Consider the following 26,179-nt stretch of genomic DNA (forward strand, 5'->3'; position numbering starts at 1 on the left):
ATGGAAGAATATAAGACTCAAAAACCGACCCCAAGCTTATTTACATGTAACATTATAGAAGAGCTCCTCTGTACCTCTATCACAGCGGAGTCCTTGGTAACCTGGAGGACAGAGGCAGCGGCCCGTTCCAGGGTCACACGGTGCATTGGCACGGCAGTCACACAGAAGCTGGCAGCGATGACCATGGAAACCAACAGGGCATGCTTTTGATTAAAATAAAAGAAAAATTAAGAATCATCACAAAACTGACTAAAATAGTCAGGATACAAAATTCTATGAAAAAGATCCTGTGTTTTCTCACCATGTTCACAGAGATGTCCATAGTATCCGGGAGGACAGTGACACTCGCCCGTCACTCTGTCACAAGTGGCGTTATTTTGACAGTCACACATTTCCGTGCAGTCAGCACCATATCTCCCTCTGGGACACTCTGATCAACACAACAACACATTTGAATTTGACATTTTGATGAAAATAATTCTCAGCTTATCGGTATTAGCTTGAATTTTTATATTGGTGCATCACAGGTTTAAAATATTGATAAAAGGTGTGTTAGCAGAATTGTAATTTTCATGTTTGGGTAACCTGTGCAAAAATCTGTGCTGACCTATATCACATCTGTCTCCTGTCCAGCCCAGCCCACAGGTGCAGTTTCCTGTAACAGCGTCACACACTCCTCCATTACTGCAGTTACAGCGCTGAGCACAGTCTTCCCCAAACCAGCCCTTAGCACAGCCTGAGACACAATTACATCAGCTTATTTCACACAAACTCAATCCCTCCACCCTCAATTTTAGCTGAAATACTGTCAGACCTTTCCCACAGTCTTCCCCTCGCTGGCCAGCTTTGCACACACATCTGCCTGTGACCGGATCGCTCCGGGCCCCTTCACCACACAAAGCTACTCGTACACAGTCTTGCCCGTAACGGCCTAACGGACAGGCTTTAGAGAGAGAACAGTCTGTTAGTGATTACACTCACCTTTATTAAACCTATGGGCCTCTTTGGTCAGAAGTGACCGAAAAAAAAAAAAATGTGTTTAAATTTTTTGCTTCATCGGAATGGGATGACACTTGGTGACTTTTGTTGCATTAGCTATGTAAACACCAAAAAAAAAAATTAAAATCATGGAAATGATTTGGATATGTTAAAGCGTAAAAAAAAAAAAAAAGTCACACTTGGCTCCTTCGCGGTTTAAAATGACCGATATACGAAATGAATAGGAAATATGAAATAATACGAAAACTCAGAGAATCTTTTGGTGGTACAAACTACAAATCAGCCACTGTGCAGAAAAAAAGTGCACAGCAATTAAGAATTATTGCTATCCATTCCTTATTTTGTTAGATTTTTAATTATCAAATACTAACAAAAATGCTTTCCATGAGTTTGAGATTGTAATCATAATGCAAAACCTGATACTAATCTGACAAAATATATCTAAATCTTGACAAAAAGTATGAAATTTAGAATGTCTAAATATATATCTAAATGCAAAACCTCATAAAATGATGAAATTCTGTCTAAAAAGTTTTTTTTATTTTTTAACGCCTCCAGATGCCACTATTCTCCATAAAAAAAAAAGATTTTAAAGGCCTTCACTCTTTTATTGTGAAAAATAAATAAAAAATATTCTAATGGAAAAATAGCTCATAAAAACTTTTATAAATATTGCATAGTATCATAAAATCACCTCAAAATTCAAAATAATAATCAAAAAATATTATTGAACAAAAATATATTACATTGATTTTCATTGGGGGGGAAAAAAAATTAAATTTCAAGGCTTTGGTCACTTTTGACCGATAAGGAGGAGAGTGTGACACCTAAACCAAGAGGTCCAGAGGGTTAAATCTTGAAATGAACAATAAATGAAAATTGTAAAAGTGTGACTAACTGATATTGCAGTTTGGTCCAATGTATCCTGCTGGACAGGTGCAGGTGCCCGTGCTGGTCTTGCACACTCCGTTGTTCAGACACTGGCACTCCTTTTCGCAGTTGGGACCATAACGTCCCGCCTCACACTCTAAAACAACAATGAGGCATCAATGGTACAATGACGATTAGACCTTTAAAACTTCATAGAATGTGTTTCTGCAACAAAGGGCATTTTAGCCACTAATGTAAATTTAATTTAAACATTTTTGTAATAAAATGACAATAACAGATTGATTGGAAATTACACACTGTAAAAATATTCTGCACACATCACGTCTCATATTCAAACTCAAGCATGTTCCAATAATGTTCTCCATGTTAAACAAGTACACTAACTTAATACACCCGATAAAAGTTCCTATAAAGTGTCAGTTGTAATGGCAATGCTGCCACAACTGAAGGACAATTGTAAATTGTGTAAAAATTAGATTTAGATTATTTTATAAATGTAATTAATATTTTTTATGTTTGATTTCTAGGATGAAAGTCTGGGACAAATCTATATATTTAAAGCATTTGAAAAGTAGCACAAATAAATTAATGCATGTAAAAAGGTTTTTAATATGACACATTTTTTTTTTAAGTTGAAATCTGTTAGTTTTAATACAAATCAACACTTGTGATATAATATTGCCTGTATACAATTACATAAAAGCATATTTGGCCTATCTAGTGTATTCATAAATTCATTATTTTTTTTCCCATACTGCCCTATTGTCACATGTTGAATCCTTTCTGCTCATCTCAAACCTTTTAAAGGCCAATTCACACCGCACTGACAGACGGCAGCAGACACTTCGACAGGTTTTATCGGATCAGTGTGTTATCCCTGTCGGAGCTTGTGTTCTCTGACTGAACGTGCTGAATCGGAATTAGAAGTGACGTGCTGTAATCTGACTGTCACTTCTGGTCTGTCGGTACAGTGTGAATTGGCCATAAGATGAAAGAAGCTGTCATCATGAAGGGCACACCTGTATCACACGTGGTGCCATGGTATCCTGGAGCACAGTAACACACACCGGTGACGGGGTGACAGAGCTGATTCACCTCAGAGCACTGGCACACCTGGTTACAGTTCAGTCCAAACGTACCTGACTGGCACACTAACACACACCAGCAAGATCAGTGTTTCACTCATGTGCTGTCAAAGAGATTTCACTGTAAATGTGATGAGATCTATAGATAATCACTCACTTCGCTCACAGCCGTTACCAGTGAAACCAGGTTGGCAGCCACACTCCCCGGTCACATGGTTACAGGAAGTGGCGCGAGGACAGTGGCATCGCTGAGCACATCGCTTCCCATATGAACCGGGTAAACAAACTGAAAGAGCACAAATGAGTTAGTGTGGGTCTGTCAGCAGGGGGCAATTGACAGACATTGGTGGAAATTACTTTTCTCGCAGTGTGAGCCTCTCCAGCCTGCCGGACACATGCAGGTGCCAGTGATGTGATGACATGGGGCGTTATGATCACACCTGCAATGCTCCTTACAGCCTGGCCCATATAAACCTTGAGTACATGCTGATCAGAACACACAGAATGGGATTAATGTACATGTCATCTTCCTTATGGTCATTTTTTTATGTTTATAACATTATGATAAGATCACCGTATGATGTTTTTTACCCGTCTCACAGCGTGTGCCCATCCAGCCTGCTGGACAGGAACACTTGCCACTCTGTCGGTCACACACGCCACCATTCTCACACTCGCATCTGTGTTGACACTTCATGCCAAAATGTCCCAGAGCACATTCTGAAAAACATAAATAGGACGTTTGAGGGAGGAAAAAAAACATTGTCACCTTAACATCTGCCAAAAAAAAAAAAAAAAAAAATCAAACTAACTTCTGGCAAACGGTTTAATGCACACTGTTATTTGAATTACTTTAAATGCTACAATAAACGGTTTGGTCTGTTTTACCCAGTTCACAGGCCACTCCAGTCCATCCACTAAGACATGTGCAGTGCCCACTGATCCGGTCACATGACCCTCCATTCTGGCACAAGCAGTGCTGGTGACAGCCCACACCATAGCAGCCAGCTGGACACTCTGGGAACACACACACACACACACACACACACACACACACACACACACACACACACACACACACACACACACACACACACACACACACACACACACACACACACACACACACACACACACACACACACACAAAGACAAAGATCTCCATCTTATGAACATTCAGATGAGCATGATTCTGGAGTGTGAGAATGAGAGATAAACATATTTTAAATAAACCCAAATATAAAAATCACAACTGAAGAGTGAAAACAATAGAAAATGAGATCACATTTTACGGTCTAGGGTCTCTGGAGAACCCAAACATCCTAAATGTACACCTTACGAGAACAGCGCATCAGGTTAAAGGTAAAAATAACTGATAATGCATGGAAGATTGATGCGTTGGACCCATCGATGCCACCCGTTGATGCGTCGGTGAGTGGGGTAACTAAGCAATATAGTTATGTTTTTTGTGGGGGTTTGTGAGGACAGTTGCATTAAAAACATCACCTTGTTCACAGCTGTTCCCTGTCCATCCTGCTCCACACTCACATCGCCCATCAGCAGGGTCACAGGTGGCATTATTGTGGCAGTTACAGGTTTGATTGCAGCCAGGGCCATAGGTGCCAGCTTCGCATGCTACAGCAAGACAAATATAATCAATAAAACTAGGTTTAGTTTTGTTTTTGAAACAACACAAGGTACTGCAATACATCCTGAAATACAATGCCACCAGGATTCCACATCAAAGGCATATCAGGACGAGGCCTTGCCGGCATGTAAAGTGTGCCGATCCACTGACACAAATTCAAAGCATCTGTTTTATTGCTCTACTTGTCTTTCACCTTACACGAAAGAGTTAGGGAATGCTTTGAACATGCTCCTTGTTACCATTCATTGTCATGGGATGTTGACTGCAGTAAAATGACTCACTGGTGTTGCAGAGGGGCCCGACCCAGCCGGAGGGACACTGGCAGTCTCCAGTCACGGGGCGACAACGGCCACCATTCAGGCACTGGCACTTCTGCTGGCACTCGAAACCGTGAAAGCCCTCAGGACATGCTGTTGAAGATACATTTAAACAGGTTAAATGGACTAGATTTAAACATATGTAGCACATAACTAGAAATTTTCCCTACGTTTTTCACAGTACGTTCCAGTCCAGCCTGGTAAACAAGTACAGGCACCGCTCACATGCTCGCACGCTGCTTCATTCTCACACTGGCATCTGTGGCGGCAGCCCTGGCCGAAGAAACCATGGGGACACTCTAGAAAACACAACAAAAACATCAGAAAATGCTAGATTTACGTTCCCTGAAGGACATACCAATGGTTGCTCATACTTTGATCACAGCGTGGTCCCGTGTAGCCTGCATCACAATGGCACTGCCCAGTCACAGGGTCACAGCTGCCCACGCTGCTCCTGCAGTCACACGGGTTGGCACAGTTCGGCCCCCAGCGTCCCGGCTCACAAGCTGCCACAGAATATACATGCCCCATTACATCAAATAATTAATTCCCACTATGTCACTATGAGATGATCACATTACGAGTTTGAGAAAAGTAAAGAGACCAGATTTATTAACTCGTTTACTTTAGGGTTTCCTGGCAGGCGTTTTTTTGCAACAAACTGCATGGATCCACTGAGGGCAAGAATCATTTATGCGAAGAAACCTGATTCAGGTATTTGTAATGGATTGGATGGAGTGTATAGTGAGAAAGTAAATAGGGCAAAGTCACAAGCTGGCTTTTCACTTCAAGTTCTTAACATTGAATATATTATTTGAAAATAAATATCAAATTATCTTTTGCAATGTATGTTTAATTCCTGCAGACAAAAATGCTGATAAAAATGATTAAATGCTGATTTTTAGTTTTTTTGGCAATGATGGGGCAGTGAAGAGTTGCAACATCAATATCTACATATAAGTATGTGGCCGTCCGGCTGGATATGATGTAATTCCTATTAAAATACAGGCTGAATTATAGGTAATGAGGAAGCCAATGCAAAGAACGGGGCATTATGTGAGAAATTCTGGAGATGGAACACACATCATGGAGCTTCATTTTGCGTAAACTCAAGATGTTTACATAAAAGATACATAGATATACATAACAAATCTATGTTGACCAGTAATGGGTACAAAAGTCTATTCCAAACACAATAAATCCTGAACAAGGAGTTGGGTGTGGTAGCATCTGTGGCAATGCATGAAGGACTGGATTTTGTTATTTTATGGGGCATGAAGAGGCAAGACTTGGCAGCTGCAATAATGTGACCAGCAAAGGTCAGCTGGTCCTGTAGGACAGCTCAGTCTTATGTTGAAGAGAAGCTGTCTGACATCCATTTGACATTATCACTGAAGTGCTGTCTCATATTTAGTATGGTCTCATTTACTGTAAGTTCTAGCCATGGAACTATCTAATCTGTGACTTAAGTGTGACCTTACCTTTTGCGCAGTTGGGCCCTGTCCAGCCATCTTTACAAACACAGAGACCCGTCACGTGTTGGCAATGCCCACTGTTTTCACAGGAACAGCGCAACTGGCAGCTGAGGCCAAAGTATCCAACTGGGCAGACTGATAAAAAAAAAATGCAAAATTTGCCACCATGTGAATTATATCAACAGATAAAATCTGTTTTTCGATGTTGCATTTGAAAAACAGAAATACAAATGTAATTACAAACTCATGACATATGTCTGGTTTGATGATGAATTAAGATTATTTAAATGAAAGATTAAAATGTTACCATTCTGACAGAGATTTCCCATGTATCCAGGCAGACAAATGCAGGTGCCGTTTTGCCGATCACACACTCCACCATTATCACAGGAAGGACACAACTCTGCACATCCCAGTCCCCAACGGCCCTCTTCACACTCTTAACATAAAGTTATAGAATAAAGTTAATAATTTACCGCATGTTGTTCCAAATCTGTATGCGTTTCTTTCTTGTGCAGAACACAAAAGAAGTTATTTTGAAGAACTCAAACTAAACAACACTGGACTTTCATTGTAAAAATATACATTTCTCCAAATATCTTCTTTTATGTTCCACAGAAGAAAGAAAATCATACAGTTGAGGAAATTACATGAGGGATGAATAAATTATAGCAGAATTTTTATTTTTGGGAAAACTATCGTTCTATTTTTAACCACATAAGAAAAATCATGCTTTGGTAAATCATAATTATGACCTAAAAGACATAATTATGAGATTGAAATGTGGAAATTCTGACACGTTCGTCAAAATTGAGATAAAAAGTCATTATGACACGAAAAGCCGCATTTATGGCACAATTAACTTTGTTATAATGTCCTGTTAATTTGTCCTATGTCCATAATTTCAACTTTTTGTCAATTTCAAAATTATCTCATAATTACGATTTAGTATGTCATAATTATGAAGGTTTATCTCATAAATTAGATTTACCAAAGCATGATTTCTTTTTTCTTATACGGCTAAAATGGGCTTCCTACTACATATTATTCAAAATGTAAAATAACTTAGCATGATGTCAATACATGAACTGATATAACCAAATAATCAAAATAAGGGGTAAAAGCTGTTCATCTTATTCATACTTACAGGTATGTCAACATGTCAACATATCTCACATTTAACCTCTCTCACACACACACACACACACACACACACACACACACACACACACACACACACACACACACACACACACACACACACACACACACCACTCTCAGCTGGAAGCCACTGACTGTTCATTAACAGCTAATAGTTGTCTCTGGCTTGTTAACTAGCTCTTCACTCTTCTCTTTCTGGAATGCGTCTCCTTGTGTATTTGAGAGAGAACTCCACTAATGGATTGGCCCGTATGGAGGGATATATTACGTCTGTGTATTATTGTATTAGTTATGTCTGTGATCTTTGGCTTAGCAAATTGTGGCTAATAATAGACCTCCAAAAACACAGCAATTTCTCCCCTCTAAACTACCTCATCCACTCCACTCCAGAACAGAATGAAAAATCATTAATGGCATAACAATTTTCATCTCTCTTAAACGTGTAGAGCGAGGAGAGAAGCTGAGGTCAGCTTGTTTAATACGGTTCAGATGAAGCACCATGTAAAATGATGATTCCAGATAAATTTGGGATAAGTGAATATGATGGTTCACTAGCAAACTCGCTCTAAACTATTTGATCGTATTAAATGACTCTCTGTCTTTGGTTTCTTTTTTCTTTTCTTTTCTTTTTTTCTTTTTTTTTACTTTGCAGCACTTCTTGATCTCCAGTGCTGTTTTTCTTACCTTCTTCGCAGTGTTCCCCTGTCTGCCCAGCAGGACAGTGACATTGCCCAGTCACTGAGTCACATGGAGCTCCATTACAGGCACAAAACTGTGAGCATCCAACTCCAAACTGTCTCACAGGGCACACTGTAAAATATAGTACATCGGTTCTTACAGATGAAACAGTGTAAATGACTCTTAATACTGCTTGTTTGTCTGATCTCCTTTTTTAAGAAGCGTATTTAGGAGTGTGTTTTTTTTTTACAAAATGGTTTAGGATTTTAGGGTTAAAATTAATATAATAATTATGTTTAATGCAATCTTTTTTAACATGTTGCTTTATAATGATAATTTCTGTGAAAAATCCTTTACAAATAAATCAAAATCTTATTATTAATCATAATGTTCATGGACCCAGATTTTACATGGGCCAGACAGTCTACTGAGCATCAAGAGTAATGAACGTACAGGTCAAGCAACTACAGGCTACGAGTAAAAAAGGCAAGCCAAAGCGACTCTCTTCACAGCCTGTTGTTCCTAATTGATGGCAGACGTAGCACTCTGATCGTTTAATGACTTCCAGGCTGTGGGGTTTGACTTCCAGCTCAGTGTTTCTGCTGAAATATTCGGGATATTTCCGTACCCCCTGCCAAGTGGACTGGACTGAGGCATGAAGGCTGCTGGGGTTCTGAATATCATGGCAGCAGGACAGTTTTGTTTTATACTCATAAAAAGGCATGTATACATATCAACTCAAGCAACTGAATGTCATCTGGCCCGGATATCATGATTAAATAAAAGTGTGCAAGTTTCAAGCAGGACCAACTACAGTTTTGAACTTTCTTACCTTGAAAATGACTTGCTCAACATTTTCACCCCAAAAGTCTTGTTAAAGCCATTTTCAAACATTTCTGACCCTTTGTATTAAACAAGCTGGTTTTGCCAACGTTTTGATGTAAACTGACCCCTTTTTGAAACTTATTTTTACAATATGATTACCATGTTCATAGTTTGAGAATGAGGGTGTGTATGCAACCTCTCTACATTGGCATCTCGTAAATTTGGAAAACAATGTTTTTTTTTAAACGGGTTTTTGGTGAAAAGCCTGAAATGAAGTCTGTGGTTAACAAAACTCAAGATATTTTCATGTTTCATTTTACGACATAAAAGACATCAGTACGTACTCCCTTGAGATTTTTTTTCTTTTTTCTTGAAAAAGGCATGCGACTGTGATTTAGTTAGCCTACGTTTAGCTTTTTTCTTCTGCCAATTGTATTTAGGCTTCAAAATTCATAATTCATAAAAGTAGTTCATTTGTGAAGATTATTGTCACGATGTGTTCATGTCTTGTGTGAGGACTTTTGTGTAATTTCCTGTTTTGTGCCATGTTTTCATGTTGACAGAGCCCGTCTACGGAGAGCCTGCCCACTCCCTATTAAGCCCTATTGTACCGAATTTTGGTTGTAGTACCACCAGAGTTCCACTGGGGGCGATCGCCATGAGTGCAAAATGAATGGGAGTCAATGGGGCTAGACGGCTAAATTTGTCTCTTTCACCCGATTGCTGTTGAGAAATCTCAGATTTGATTGTAGATTTTGCAAGTTCAACATGGGTTTTAGGTCGAAAGTTGAATGAACGAGTACTTATGTCGTTTTGATTTCTTACAGGTTGAGTTGTTGTTGCCCATAACACGCTAGCATTCTGCTAATGACGTCAGCATTCTGACGTCATTGACATTTTGAAAGACTTTTTAAAGCAAATAAGTGACTCTAAAAAATCTAACACCCAGCAATGTGTAATTTCTTTGCATCTCCTTTCGAATACAACATTCAAATTACTAGACAAAAAATTATATCCTGAGAAAAGTGGATTTTGAGGGGTATACCGCCATTGACCTCCATTCATTCTGCACTCGTCCTGTGAGCGCCCTCATATGGAATCAGAGAGGAACTGCAACCAGTTCAGAAGCCGGAAGTGTAGTGAGAGTGAAACTTCTCGCCATATTAGACATTCTCTGATGTTGATTAGTCTCTCCAGGTGTGTCTTGTTAGTTCCCTTGGTTACCTTCGTGTGTTCCCATGACAATCAACAACACCCCCTTGTTACCTTGATAGCCTGTGTATAAATTGCCCTTTTGTTTGTCTTGTGGTTTGTCAGTCGTTGTTTGCTCTACAATGTTTCTTTGTTTGCCCTGGATTACCTGTTTGTATTGTTAGGAAAGTAGTGCTTGCATGTGGATTCTCTCTCCGCTTCGTCCCTGTCTCATTGTTACAATTATGATGATGAACCAAACTTTTGCTGGTCGTGTTATTTGTCAAAGGAACCAGGGTGATGCTAACTTCCAGATTGGCCCTCAAAAATATGTCATCACTGCATCACTCTATTCTAACAATGCATGATTAAACTGTTAGTTTTAGCATTAATTATGAGCATTGAGCATTGTTTTTCCCTGCTGACCATATCTGAACTGACTTGCGACCTCCACATAGTTCATCAGACTTTCAAAAGGCCAAGAAAATTCCTGTTATCCATGATATTTTCAAATCTGTTTTGTAACATGCTGGGCTTGAATATTCTAGATCTTTCAATAGAGTGAAATACAGGATCATATCCACACATCCAGCAGGCCAGGAGATAAAGGTATTTCCATCAGTGTTTGGCAGCTGTGTTTGGCCTGGCCCCCTCATGTTATTCGTACTGTCAAACACTAGTCCAGCGTAACTTACACAATGACTCTCAGAGATGGCCATAAATCCACTTTTATGGAAACTCTTCTAACACTGTTCCAGCAAATACATGACTTAAACTCACCTTGTTCGCAGTGCTCCCCGTGAAGACCTGCTGGGCACTGGCGCTGACATTGTCCGGTCATGTGATGGCAAGACACTCCCAATGGACACTGGCATTTTGATTTACATCCTGGACCATAGTATCCACTATCACACTCTAAAAGGCAAAGAACAACACATAAAACATATTTCTCACACATAAGCTGTCAATCCAGTGAATTGTACTTCCCTGAACTGACCTAGGTCGCAGGTCTTGCCTTGATAGCCAGGCTTGCACACACATGTTCCATGACGTCGATGGCACTCAAGTGTGTTCTGCTGCACGCATTGACACTCCGACGAGCAGCCAGATCCATACGACCACTTGGGGCAAGCTGGAAAAGACATTGTGTAGGACATTCTGTTATAACCAAGAGAACCATCAGATGTTAAAATGATAACATGATTAACAAAAATAGGAAATGTTCCTGGATCTTCATCTTTGTAGGTTCTGGAACAACAATCAACTGAATCAGTATATCAATGAATCAGGTATTAAGTTTAGGTTTAAACCACACTGAAAATCAGAAATCTGGGAATCTAATTTGAACCTGGTTTGAATTTTTATTTTATTTTATTTTTTAGGATTTATCTATTTTAAATGACGAAACATTTAAGACAGACACTCTTAAAATGCCTTATTTTGTATTTAGTGCAACGACAATCCCTAATCAAACAAGCACATTTGTGACAATGTTCATCTGACTCTTTCACTGAAGCTTAAGGTGCTCTTTGGATCATCTCAAATCATGCAGGAGAACATGATTATCAGGTTTAACAAAAACTTGGGCATTTTATTTTTCAATAGTCCACTTTAGACATTCTACTAACTATAAGAAACTCTTTTTACTAACTATAAGTAACTACATGTCAGCTAACTCTTATTAATTTGCAACTACATGTCAACTAACTATCATTAGAGAAACTCTGTTTGCATCATTGAATCATTTTCCTGTTTTCACTGTAAAGCTGCTTTGAAACAATCTGTATTGTATAAAGCACTATATAAATAAAGTATAAAAAATAAATATAAAAGTGACTTGACTACAAGTAACTGTTAGGTAAGGGTATAGTAGTATACGTTGCTTGTACTTTGCAAGTACTAGTGTACTAATGTCTGTTGGGGGACCATCAAAATAAAGTGTTAGCCGATATTTAGCAGACAGTCTACTAAGACTCTAATGAATGGTAGCTGACATGTAGTTGCAAAGTTACTTATAGTTAGTAGAATGTCTAAAGTAGACTACTGAAATAAAATGTTACCCAAACTTGTATTATATATTTCTATTAGTGGTCTCAGACTTTTGGACCCCACTGTCTCTTTCCCTTTGATTTTATGGTTATGGTTTGGAATAGGATTAGGGATTTGATTGCTTCACAGGAATGTTGTGTCCAGAAAAGGATGTTGATCCAGGAACATGTCCTACTTGGGGAAATCACTCTGTATAAGTATCTCCTGGAGTTTAAGTCACTGTCTGTGTGATATACTACTGGACTTACGAAGGTGACAGAACCTGCCGTAGAGCCCTGGGTCACACAGGCAGGCTCCATATGTGCGGTGACAGCGGCCGTTATTGGCACAGTTACATTTCTTGTTGCAGTGCTTTCCATAAAGTCCCTTTGGACAACCTAAAACACAGAGAGTAAAAACAACACATTTTAGCTTTAATTCACAGATTAACATCAACTAAAATCATCAGCTGTAAATTGAGATATAAAACACAGGCCATATTTCTTATAAACATAACAACAGTAATTGAAACATCAGATTTGGCACAGATACAATTTCATTTTATGCTCTAATCTGGTAGTCACTCACCGTCCTGGCACAGGTCTCCACTGACTCCAGGTGGGCAGCGGCACTTCCCGCTAATCGGGTCGCAGGTGCCACCGTTTTTGCACTTACAAGAGAAAGAACAGTTTCTACCAAATGTTCCCTCTGGGCAGGCTAAAATGGACAAAAGAAAGTGTTATTTCGTACTAAATAAATATGACAACTATAGGCCTACACTACTGTTCAAAAGTTTGGGTTTAGGGTTAGGAAATTAACACTTATTCAGCAAGGGAACATTAAATTGATCAAATGTGGCAGTAAAACATTTATAATATTACAAAAGATTTCTATTTTAAATAAATGCTGTTCTTTTGAACTTTTTATTCATCAAAAAAATCCTGGAAAAAATGTATCAAGGTTTCCACAGAAATATTAAAGGACAAGTTCGGTATTTTACACTTAAAGCCCCGTTTACAGATCGTTTCTGATGAAATAGAAACCTAAAATTCTCGGGACAGCAGCATGTGTCCAAATTTTTATCTTAACCGTTCTATTTCATCAGAAACGATCTGTAAACGGGGCTTTAAGTGTAAAATACCGAACTTGTCCTTTAAGCAGCACAACTGTTTTCGACATTGATAAAAATAAGAAATGTCTCTTGAGCACCAAATCAGCATATTAGAATGATTTCTGAAGGATCATGTGACTGAAGACTGGAGTAATGATGCTGAAAATTCAACTTTACCATCACAGGAATGAATGACATTTTAATATACAGTACATTAACAGCTAGCTTAAAATGTAATAATAAGTATTTTTGATCAAATGCAACCTTGGTGAGTGAGTCTTCTTTCAAAAACATTTTTTTTTTTAAATCTTACCGACCCTAAACTTTTGAATAGTAGTGTATGTTTCACACTACATAATGGACACACTTTGGTTACAGATGATCGCTGTCCAACCATCTGGGCAGTCACAACCATCTGTGTCAATGTTACACAGTCCTCCGTTAGAGCAGTCGTCACACGTCAGGCTGCAGTCATGGCCAAATGTCCCATTCAAACACACTGCGATGGACAAGACAAACTAAGATTAATAAGAAGCAAGCCCCACTAATAATAAACCAAGACACTTGAAAAAAACAACACACTAAATTTCTCAGAGAGGGTGCTCTCTGCCCGCAGCTCTCCGAAGCGGTCTTCCTCATAGTCGTGATAGCGCTCCAGGGGTTGTGGGTAGTCCTGGAGGAGAGTGAGATGAAGGAGAGGTCTCTCAACCACCACTGGACTGGACAATTCCTCAACTGCTCTCTCCAGGGCTACACAGAGAAACAGATATATTGACATGATCAATGTTGTCTTGCTGTTACAACAACTATGTATCATACTGAATCAGCTGGCTGGACACTGTGCTTCTTATTAGACAGATATTTTTCAAATACCAAATAAAATTATTCAGATCTTTATTCGGATCCCCATGAGCTTCCAAAGAGTGGTTGCGAGTCTTCCAGGGGTCCATAAGACAATATTAAATATATTGAAAACATATTTAAAACACAAATATGTACATAGAATATTGATTTTTCATTTCTGATTACTTCATTATGTGAGACAAAAGGTTATGGACTTTTGGAAATCATACCAGAACTATGTAGGAAATTAGGTAAACAGGTTAGCTTCAATTTTACAAAATTAGTACATAACTCTCTGGAATACTCGACTCGGATTGGTCAGTCGATTCTGAGGTCAAATATTTTTGTATGATGACATTTCCCTTCCAACCAATCACCTACACTGTGTTAGTTTGGAAGCTTTCACAGTCTCTTTCTCAAATAAAAAAAAATAAAAAATAAATAAATAAAATAAAATAAAATAAAATAAAATAAAATAAAATAAAATAAAAAAAAATAAAAAAAAATAAAATAAAATAAAATAAAAAAAAAAAATAAATAAAAAAAAATAAAAAAAATAAAAAAAAATAAAATAAAATAAAAAAAAATAAAATAAAAATTGTACTGTATGTATTAATTTAGTTAATTACTTCTTGTCAAGTATCCATGAAATAACTGGATAATGTACAGTCAGCTAGTCATCATCGCAAAAAAAAAAAACCCTTCATAATCTAACTGATGCTGCACCTGATCACTTAGGGTTTATTTTGCAACGATGACCATATGGCTGTACATATCCGACCACAGAATGTGTCTAACCAATCAGAATCAAGTAATCTAAATAGCTGTATAATGCATAGCAAATAACTAATATCCACTGTGACCCCCACAGTGTACTTACAGATGCAGGAATGTCTATCATCAGCGAGCCGGTTTCCAAACTGACAGAAGCAGTGATAGGAGCCAGCGGTGTTCTGACAAATGTGCTCACAGCCCCCATTATCAGACAGACACTCATCCACATCTACACACCAGCAGAAAACACAACGCTCTTAGACAATGTGACTGCACTGTGATGTAACTAGGGCTGATTTCATTATAGCATTGCCAGTAACTGATATGTCTCCTCGCTCTTCTTTAATAGTCGATCTGTAATAAACAGGTTGTGATGTACCGTCACATCCACATCCATCTGCATTGAGTCTGTATCCTGCCCTGCAGTAGCACTCATAACCTCCAGCGTAGTTTGTGCAGTCCTGCTCACAGCATGAAGTTCCCTCCTCACATTCTTCCAGATCTACAAGACAAATAAAAGCAGCACAGGAAGCGAGGCCATGAGCCATTGGTGTGTATTAGGACTCCGTAGACGGGGTATTTACATAAGCACAATTCCAGTTCTGAAGAGAGAACCTTCAGGGCACAGCCAGAAAAACACAAGAGCTAAAACTGCTGAGATCCAGCTGGCAGACATTCGCTTTTGCAGGAAATAGTCGTTCATTTTGTTTGAGGAATGATGATTTTAAAGGTTTATCAGTGCAGCTGGATGCACGCTGAGGCCAAGAGATAGATTTCATTGGAGTTATTCTGTAAAACTAATTTATGTATCTTTCTGTACACCTGCACACTCACCCAAACAGGTTTTGAGGTCCTCTGCGAGCTGATAACCCTGGTTACAGCTGCAGACGGGTCCGAGTGCGCCGTGCTGACAGTGGTGCGTACAGCCACCGTTATCAGAGTCACAACTGTTAACAATCTCCATTTCAATACCTACAGGAAAGTGAACGATTCATTGGAACAATTGTTTAAAAACAAAAATGATTATGAACACTTTAAAATAGCATGAATCTCACTGCATTAGATTACAAATATCAAACTTTGTGTCATTTATTTCAAAGTTGTCACTTTCTGGTTTTAAAATGTTAGTGGAACATGTTCATATTTAGTGTAGTTAATCCCATGTCAAGTGCTAGGCCAATCTTGCTGATATTGATACCAATAACTCCACTACGAGTACATTTATTTGTTTATTTAATTCAACTTCAATTTTTACAGCCAATCTCCTATACTGTGCTAGTTTCATAATAAAATTTCATAAGAAGAGAAAAGAAAAGAAATCTGATAGCAAGTGCTAGGCCAATATCAATGATATTGATTCAAAATTGAATAGGCCTAAACAGCAAATGTTGAACAAACAATCTTTGTGTATTATGTTCTAACAACAATTACAGAACATGAGGAATTTTAACTTAACGTTTTTTTAAACGTTTTGTGCATGTACAGATGAGATATAGTTCCTATTCTATTCACTAATACAGTTCAGCTTTGTCATTTTGAAGCTTACTTTATGAATTATTTTCTTGCTTAATAAATCAAACACATTACCGTTTAAAAGTTTAGGTCAGTCAGATTCTTCTTAGAAAGATATTTTTATTTAGCAAGTACGCATTAAATTGATCAATGTGTTAACAAAGACATTTATAATGTTACAAAAGGTTTCTTTTCTTTCAGCTTTCCCAACACAGGAATAGAAAAAACAGAAAACAGTTATATTAAACTAATAACATATCACAATATTACTGTTTTTTTACTGTATTTCTGCAGCCTTGGTGAGCAAAGACTTCATTCGGTAAAAATCTTACCAACCCCAAACTTTTAAATGGTAGAGTAGTTAAAGTTCATCCACAAGCAGGATCGATACTACATTATAAAAAGTATCAATACTTCAGACTTGTCTCACCCATCCCTACTTGTTGGGACCACTGGGGTTCAGTGAACCGTGCTCAGAAGTGAATTAAGAGAAAGTTAGCTCACGGTAGCATTTCCTGCCATCAGAGCCCAGCTCATATCCTGGTTTGCAGAAGCAGGAGAAAGAGCCCGGTGTGTTCCGGCAACTGTGAGCGCATGCCGCCAGTCCCGTTTCACACTCATCAACATCTGAAACACACCAATTACAAGTTCCTGATGACATGTCACCTTTTTCTACTTATACAGAGATCTACTTAGACGAGAATTCACTTTGGATTTGTTGAGTCAGAAAACAGGAATTTCTTCAATGAATATCAATGAGTGCAACCCCTCAAGCTCTAACTGGTTCCATCATGGCCTTGAGAGTGGAAAGCTCTGCTCATTGTCTCCCTCTCCAGTTCTGGCCAGCGTTGAGAAGTTGAGCCATGTTCTACAGTTTTCAGCTATCTAATTAAAAACAGTGCTTCCACTGTTCTCACACCATGGGAAAGAATCTTCTTTAAAAACTTTGGAAAAAGAGGATCCAGCAGATGAGTAACCCTTTAATACTTTCCATGACAGCGTAACTGAACCCTAGCAAGGTGGGAAGGCCCTTCACTGCTGCTGTCGGAAGCTTTTACCTTCACAGTTCTTCTGGTCCGGGGCCAGCGTGAAGCCTTGGTGACAGCTGCACACAGCATGGCCGGCATCACTGCGACATGAGTGCACACAGCCGCCGTTCCTCTCCGCACATGGGTTCCTCACTGAAACACATGCCATTTGAGTCAGATCGTATAAGTCATTTTACTGGCTGTCTCCCTCACGCACACAAACTCTCATTATCTTGTCAACACAGTCCATGTAATACACACACATAATTCCTGCTTTCTGAATTCCCATACTTGCCTCAGTCACGTTATGACATAAAACACATCATACAATGCAATTTTGAGACCCTCTGGAGGACAGTTTCTATCCAAAATAAATATATAAAATAAAAAAAATAAAAAATGTGTTTTTAACATATAGCGTGATATATTACATCAGGGAGAAACAAATATTGCCAGGTTTATGACTGCTATAAACTTACTTTTCAACACATTTTTATAGGTTTGGGTGAGCAAATCGTTGACGATTCGAGGCCTTGGCCTACCATTTAAATACCATGAATATGATATTTATTGCTGATATACAGTACAGTACAACTGTTTCACTTAGCTTGTCTGTGTTTGTGCATTCCAGATGTTAAGGTGACTCTTTCTACACATCACATAATTACGCCAATAGTTTGTCTTAATGAGTGAATCATTGATTTGTTGGCTCAACCGATTCATTCAAAAACACTGATAACATTAAGGACTGGAACAAATGACTCCCTGTATGTGTCCAAATATACCTACTTTCTTACTATATAGTAGATGAAAAACAGTATGTGAAAAGTCTGACTTCAAAGTATTCATAAAACAGCAGGTGAAAATGACAGCGACTTTATGAATGATCTTATGAATGACTTTGAGCAAGTCATTGAATCATTCACTCAAGCGATTTGTCAAAAACTTGGATTCACTTAGCAAAGGAGCTTCTGTGTTCTACTCATAGACACGCAAATATCAATTCTGCTTTGGCCTTTGTGTTGAATTATTTTAAAAAAATACAAAGAGCTGACAATATGTCCCTTAAATCGAAGTTACTCATTATTAACTGATTGTTTATTTAAAGCAGTATTGCAATCATGCTGTTTGTCGGAAAATCAGTAATTAAATTTACCTTATTTTTCAATGCAGAAGTAAACTATTTCCTGTGAATGTGCAAGACTTCTGACTCATTAGCTGCTAAATAAATAGAAGAATAAAACGGTATAATTATTTGCTCTACAAATCAGTGTGTTTATGATTACGATAACATTAAAATAACAACAAATACTATTTTGCCATATCACGCAGCACAACAAACTGTTTTTATAGAAAAAATAAATAAAAGGAAGCAGCTAAAACCAGAATCCTTGCACATGCAAGTTAAAAAAGCTTTTACATTGAACATAAGGTGGATATTGTAATAGGTTTTGTATTGATTGATTCAGAACAACAGTGTGAAATTGCTTGAAAATGTAATGCAGCATAAGATGCTTATGACATATACTGTATGATATAGTCTTTATATCATATGTTTCATTTATATAAACATATATATCATTGTCTTTAAGTAAACTAACAATTACAAATACTTTTGTCCCAGGACTCATCTGTACTTTGATCACAACAGTTTGAAAACAATAAAATTACATTTGCCGAATTGAACCCTCCACACTCTCTCGTGACCACACTGATGCATGGAAGTTTTTTTTTTTTTTTTTGGCAATGTCTTACAGTTACACAATGAGATACACATTCTCTTTCTCCCTCCTTCTTTCTCCTTGTCTTCACCTAAATCTCAGTGGTAAGACTTCATAGGGGAACAATTGTATCTGGTTAGTGTCAGGACATTGGATATGTGTGGTAGTGTAGATTGAATATGAATTTTGGCAGACACACTGGAATTGACACAGTGTCCGCCAAGATGAGGATGCTATCGCCTAAATAATATAAGTTTCTCTCAGTGAAAACTGCTGTTTAAAGTAGGCCAAAAATGCACAGAGGTTTAAGAAATTGCTGTTCAAGTGACTCAACTGCAAGGTCTGAAGTTCTGGTTATGACACACTAGTCTAACCTTATTTGAATTCAGTCAGGATTGATACAGATGCCCTCTTCTGCAACCTTCAAGTCGTCAAATCAGAGGCCAATATCTCAGAGAAAACAGCACATCTGGGTTTTAGTGTTTTGATCAGTTTCTTTAGCTTCTACCTTTTTACCCAGAACCCTTTCATCCACACGTCCAAAAGCTACATACTGACTTTATGACACAGTTTTAGACCAAAGCTTTTCCTACTTTCATCCTCTTGTCAGCATGCTCTTTGATTAACGGCATGTGATATGCACTGCCGGGACATTTTATGGACAACGTAATGAACATAACAAAACTTTCAAAAGGTAAAGAGTTTAAATAAGCAACAAAAATAACTGCTTCTATACCCTGCTGAAATAACCATCTTACACCAACATGAATTTCCATACTGGTCCAGACTGGTTAACGCTGGTCAAGTGCTGGTCTAGATGGGGGCACCAGTATCCAATACATATGATATCTGACTTCTGACTACTGTACTAAATGCAGGATTACTGGACAAATCATGAAGTTTTATCAACAACATTATATCAACTATATAGTAAGTTGAACATGAAGCCTTGCTATTTTGAAACAGCGAAAACAAGCACCATCTGTAGTTAATTTAGTTTTAAACTAAACATTGAGCACCACCAAGTCCAGCCACGGTTATGAAATTTAGATACACAAGTAGAAGAGCAAGACTCACGTCTGCACGTCTTGCCATCAGCTGTGAGCTGGTATCCTCGTCTGCAGCGGCACTGGAAGTGAACAGGAGAAAGCTGGACACATTCATGCTCACAGCCTCCATTATTCACTGTACAGGATAGGACAGCTGAGGGGAGGGAACAGAGAAATGACAGTCAAACAATTAAAAAAAAATATATATATAATCAAAATAATCATAAACGTATATACTTATTTGTGAATGAATTTCTATGCATTAAAATTCAAACAATTCCTGTAAGGCTTTTTTTTTTTTACGCTTTAATAAGATCTTGCAGCATAACACATGAAACTGAAAAACAAATGTATTATTCTTGGGAGAAAATAATACAAAACTGTCAGTGCTTTGTTTGCATTAGAGTGCACTCACTTTATATAACACTTTGTGGTAGCACCTTTGGCTTTAATTACATCAGTAATTCTGTTTGGATTGGACTCCCTTAACACAAGACATCTGGATTTTCCCATTTTATCCCTCCTTTTCGTGCAGAAAAGTTCAAATCGCGAGAAGACTTCCAGTTCACAGCCCGGTGTGGGTCAGTTCACAGATTTGTTACAGAGCTGAAGCCTGACCACTGACACGGTCACCATTTCCAGGAAATTGGTCTTACTTTTTTAAATAGTTTCCTGCTTCAGCTGGATGTGTGATTTGAATGCTTACTGTATTGTCATTCATTTCAGCTTTCTGGCAGAAGGCAACACGTTTTGTACCAAAATGTCTTAATTTGATGTCAGATGAGCAATGATTTATCTTAGAACATGACATGGAATTTGCTTCTATTGGATATTACTTAAATAAAATATTGAAAATATTCTGATATGATTAAATTTTATTTCAAAGAAAGTGTGTAGGTTTTAATATTTACTTTTATTAAAATGACCAGTGTATTTTCACATTCTGTTATTGTTTCTGTTTCATTTTAATGGACTTCTAGTTTGATTCTGATTGTTTCATGTTTCCTTTGTTCCCACTTGTCTTTGGTTGTCATGGTTATTCATTGTTTGATTGATTTCTCACACCTGTTCCTTAGTTAGATCGTTAGCTCGCTCTGTATATATTGCCCTCAGTTTAGTTTACTCATTGTCTGGTGTTTTTTGGTTATGTGCACACTATTTATTCTCTTGTTTTTGGATTACTCTCATGTGAATTAAAGTTACACAGCTTTTTTACATCCTCTTGGCTTACCTTGTCTTCTTCTTGAACTAAAATGTTACATGTAGATTAAAATATTTTTTTTAATGTTAGATTTTAATATCCAATCTTTGAAGAAATTTCTCTGATAATAGAAGAGAATGTGGAATAATCATTGAACGGCCTTGTCAAAAGCATTCTTCACAGTAATTATCCAAAATAGTACCAAGCAATTATTTTCAAAACCTGAATCATTTAGTGAAAATAGTTCACTTTAAAATGATTATTTTTTCTTTGATAACTGATGTGATGTTTGGATGGAAAACATATCATACTCAAGTGTTTGGATTGTGATGCTTGGCAATGTTGCCATTCTTCTGTTTTCCAAAAAAGGATATTACCTCAGGACAGAAACCAATCATAATATTCATTAAAATACTACTAAATAACTTCTGAATTTCTGCACCATTTAAAAACTATTTGGTGTGGTGATATGAGAACGGTCTGTGGGAATGTTTGTGGTTGATAACTGACATTGGACTAAAAACTACTGTAAATGACCAGTAATCTAATCTGCGTTTCAATTCGTCTCCACCATTTTTTGAGAATGTTCACTCACCTCTTTCATCAAACAGGGTCAGACAAAGGCTAGAGCTGCAGCTCTAGGTAAACACATACAGTTAGCATATGTTGCATCCAAAATCACACACTCTCTTGAGTAGGTACTTATTTTGAATAAGATATTACTTCACGACCTCTAAAAAGTGTGTTCTGTATAGTATGAGTGTATGCAGTATGAATATAATCTGGACATACTACATTCGCCATGTTGCCATTGTCATGTGACCTACCAGCGTCAGTTACGTCGCTTCACTGCCATTCACAAATCGTCTCCCGTGGCCTCAAGTGTACATTGTATGCACACCTCAGAATCTTGCCGAAAGAAGTAGGTCATCCGGGTACTTTTTACCGAGTTCTCTGAATTCGGACATACTTCTTTTGTCATATACTCTTTTTCACCTATTATATATTAGAGAAGTATGCAATTTCGGATGCAGCCCTTGTATGTGATCACCACTCAAATGTCTCAGAGAGGATAATACCCCAAATCAGATATCACACTGAAGACACTGACTGCCCAATGTCCTCAATGCACAGTCTATATTTCAGTAGTTAGACTAAATATATACTGTCATAACAGGAATATCAGTCAACCTCAATGTGGAGGAGTGCGGCGTCTGTTATCAAAAATCCTTGCATATAATATATGCAGATTCTGCAAACTGTCCAAAACAGATTTGAAAATGTCACATATATAATCCAATATAATCAGACCATTGTCTCACTTGCATATAAATTAGCAAATAATAGTGATAATTTGTTGAAACGGGATATTTTGGTGGTGGGAGGTGGTGTAGTGTAAGAGGGGTTGAAGAAATGAAATCTTTATATTTTGGTTATGAGAGTGTATCTAATGAAGGATGATGATAATATTTCTCTTGGCAGAGAATACTTGGGTGCATTAAAAATAATTAAGGGTTTATCTGTGGTCATAAGTCACAACTTAATAAGCTTCTGGCATGAGATATCAGCAAGATTATAGCTTCTCAAATTACTGTTAACCAAAAAAAGTAATCCTAGAAAGAACCCTCAACGATTAATTAGCAGCATCTGTTTCTGGTTTATTCTAGTAGTGCGTTCCTTCCCACTCAGCTTTGGTTTAGATTGTGGTTTTATAGAACAGTTGGTTTGATATCGGAAAAAAATGATAAACGAGCCTGAAGCCTGACTGGAGCTCATGGCCCTGGACTCTTCAGGTCTCTTGGAAGCGTAAAAGATTCAGCTGCTGATTCAGCTGAAACAGAATGAACTGCAACGCTGCTACTGCATCAGACTCTCAGCAAAGCAAACAGATCCCAGAATGCAATTTTCCATAATGGAATAAGTCATTAGTTATTTGTCATACTGCCTTGGAAATTGAAAGGAATGTTCTGGGTTCAATACAAGTTAAGCTCAATCATATGTGACGTGCAGACGATTACCACAGAAAATAATTCTCACTTGTTCTTCAGTAAATAATACAACAGCAGTCCAGTATTGTTATTGTCAAGTAAAACAGCAGATGCTACTAAATAATCGTATGGCATTTCATGTGCTTTAAACAAATAAAACTGGAAGTACTTTGAAGAAAACTGTCAAATCCAGACTCGAGATTCCCAATGAAACATTTCACCTCCAAACACACACAAAAACACAAGATTACAAACATATTTTCAGAAAAGCTCTTTCTCAAGTTATGCCCAAATGAAAGACTTTTCAGCTGTCATGTGGCGGCCCAGCTGGAAGATGAAGCACATGGGCTCATTGTGTGGCACAGCATTGGCTTTGAAGAAGGTATTAGACTGGTCACTTTGTTCATTATTTCAAAGTTTATGCACATTGGTACAATTTTGGTTTCCCGAGCTCTACAAAGTACTTTTAATGTTATTATTGCCACAAATTTGAAAAGCAAAACCCCTACATCCAGACACCATTAGCAAAACTGATATGCTTGAAAGAACTCTTTATTCCCACAGGGGTTTTTTTCCTTTGAAAACTGAATTGTTGGGTTTCACCTGACACCTTTTACACAACAGTCGCATTTGAATAGATTGACGTGATGGTTTGATAGCAGGCCTGGCTAGGGAACAGTTGGGACCTGCTCTGGTCTATCTCAAAGGTCCATCGCAAACTCACCATGACCAGGCCTGTACAGTACAGTACAGAACAGTAGCAAACATTCCACTATTAAGAAAACAAGAGGCTCTTTGATTCCCACTCATACACAGAGCTCAAGGTGGGGACCCCTGCTTGCTTTGAAGAGAAACCCATTCTGTGAAAGCAAACTTTTCTTAGGCCGTGATGATTACAGCCTCTAAAGCTTTGGATGAAGGCCAGTCTGTCAGCTCTCTGTCAGTGACCTCTCACGACCCCCCAACGACTCACCTATGCAGGTGCGGCCATCAACGTGGAGGCGAAACCCCGGGTTGCACTCGCAGTAGAACGAGCCTCTGGTGTTCACACACCTATGCTGGCAGCCTCCGTTGTGAACCTGGCACTCGTCAATATCTGAGGAGGAGAAAGTAGACACATGAGGCCACACAGTGGAACGTGGTTTGATTCTTGCACAAACTTTCAAAGCCTAAGGAAGCAAAGCATAAATCATTCTGACTCACTAAATCAATTTATCCACTCCAGAGAAAACAGCTAAAATGTTAGTTTAGCCATGTCAGTTGCTGCTCAGGTTCTTTGTAATTGAAGTAACCTCCAAAGTTTTATATTTCATTTTAGTTTTTATTTTATAAATTATTAATCCATTAAACAGATTATAAATCATAGACCATAAATCATTCATTTTAGTGGATAACAATAGTGGATTAGTTTTAAACATTAGTTATTTTAAAATACCTTGCTGCATATTCAAAAGGATGTTTTAATTAAAAGCATTTAATTATTGTCATAATGCACATTTTTCATAAAGAAATCAGGAAACCCTTAATTAACTGACATTTAGTCAGTTTTTTCATTGATTGGAATAAAATGATATTCATCCCAAAATTGTATTATCATTTACTTTCTCATGTCATTCTAAAAGTGTATGAACACACAAACAAAATAAAATTAAGTATTAAAAGAACAAACTTTTTTCAAACTATATTATTTTGTGTTCCAAAGAAAATGATGCCATGAGGGTGTGTAAATAATAATTGCATTTTTGGGAGAACTACCCCTTTAAACTGCTTAAGCTATAAGATTGAATTTCTGAAAGTGCACTTATGAAAATGTGGAAATGTGCAATCTGCACATAATGAAGATCTCTGAGTGAATAAGCTCTTTGTGTCCTGTCTGACTCAGGCCATGTGTCTTACAATCACCCTGACCTTTAAAATAGCGCTGTCTATGTTTAATTTAATTACAGTAACAGGACTTTTCCCACAGCAGAACGATCAATGTTGACAATCTGAAACACAGGATTCATTTTTTTGTTAATTATGTATGGTGCATTTAAAAGGTCAAAACATTGCTTTAAAATATGGCAGCAGTAATAGTTAAGTGAGTTTGAATAGTTCTGACATTTTGAAAGGAAAAGCAAAGATGTTTGACTCAGTACAGTCTACCTTCATTGAATATTCCGTATATGTCATATATAATTTACATTCCTGACCCAGTGGATCCCACTGAGTATTTAGGGAATAGATACAGAGGGGAGATAAGAGTAATGGATAGGTTTAGTACAGGTGCAGAGCTCAGAGATGTGTAGCAGGCATGTGAAAGCCCTGCTGGTGAGAGACTGTAATGCCAGCAGACTGTGTCAGTGTGTGAGTCAGTGAGCTCTGGGCTCTAACTGATGTACCAACTGGGCCTTGGAGAGTTGAAGTGATATTGTATGGAGAAAAAAGCCAAAAAACATACTGTGGAACTGATTCAGGAAGTAGATGTAAGTTTGCTGTTTGTTTCAATATTTACTTCTGTATTCATCTAAATGATAATTAAGGGTGAATATAATTAAATTAGTTATAGAATTAATTAATAATAATTAAATGAACAGTTCACAAAAAATGGTCATTATTTATTTAAACGTATTTATTTATTATAAATATTCTTCAAAAAAATAATTTTTGTGCTC

General features: G+C 37.7%; 1 protein-coding gene across 2 annotated transcripts in view; it reads right to left on the bottom strand.

The window, feature by feature from the left end:
- The window catches only part of megf6a (multiple EGF-like-domains 6a), a 71,479-nt gene that overhangs the window by 3,718 nt on the left and 41,582 nt on the right, over window positions 1-26,179 (bottom strand). For both annotated transcript variants that reach the window (XM_079849595.1, XM_079849596.1), the window contains 30 exons: window positions 24,499-24,621; window positions 20,365-20,490; window positions 17,597-17,719; window positions 17,043-17,165; window positions 15,861-15,998; window positions 15,406-15,528; window positions 15,133-15,255; window positions 13,992-14,159; window positions 13,777-13,908; window positions 12,887-13,015; window positions 12,568-12,696; window positions 11,268-11,402; window positions 11,051-11,185; window positions 8,261-8,386; window positions 6,723-6,854; window positions 6,422-6,550; window positions 5,315-5,446; window positions 5,111-5,239; window positions 4,905-5,033; window positions 4,482-4,610; window positions 3,864-3,992; window positions 3,567-3,695; window positions 3,333-3,461; window positions 3,133-3,261; window positions 2,910-3,041; window positions 1,898-2,026; window positions 815-943; window positions 608-736; window positions 302-430; window positions 75-203 (listed from right to left, as the gene is read on the bottom strand). In XM_079849595.1, the coding sequence (XP_079705721.1) occupies window positions 75-203; window positions 302-430; window positions 608-736; window positions 815-943; window positions 1,898-2,026; window positions 2,910-3,041; window positions 3,133-3,261; window positions 3,333-3,461; window positions 3,567-3,695; window positions 3,864-3,992; window positions 4,482-4,610; window positions 4,905-5,033; window positions 5,111-5,239; window positions 5,315-5,446; window positions 6,422-6,550; window positions 6,723-6,854; window positions 8,261-8,386; window positions 11,051-11,185; window positions 11,268-11,402; window positions 12,568-12,696; window positions 12,887-13,015; window positions 13,777-13,908; window positions 13,992-14,159; window positions 15,133-15,255; window positions 15,406-15,528; window positions 15,861-15,998; window positions 17,043-17,165; window positions 17,597-17,719; window positions 20,365-20,490; window positions 24,499-24,621 (3,906 nt within the window). The remainder of the gene's footprint in view (window positions 1-74; window positions 204-301; window positions 431-607; window positions 737-814; window positions 944-1,897; window positions 2,027-2,909; window positions 3,042-3,132; window positions 3,262-3,332; window positions 3,462-3,566; window positions 3,696-3,863; window positions 3,993-4,481; window positions 4,611-4,904; window positions 5,034-5,110; window positions 5,240-5,314; window positions 5,447-6,421; window positions 6,551-6,722; window positions 6,855-8,260; window positions 8,387-11,050; window positions 11,186-11,267; window positions 11,403-12,567; window positions 12,697-12,886; window positions 13,016-13,776; window positions 13,909-13,991; window positions 14,160-15,132; window positions 15,256-15,405; window positions 15,529-15,860; window positions 15,999-17,042; window positions 17,166-17,596; window positions 17,720-20,364; window positions 20,491-24,498; window positions 24,622-26,179) is intronic.

This window comes from Squalius cephalus (assembly GCF_949319135.1).
Source record: "Squalius cephalus genome assembly, chromosome: 18".
Lineage (NCBI taxonomy): Eukaryota > Metazoa > Chordata > Actinopteri > Cypriniformes > Leuciscidae > Squalius > Squalius cephalus.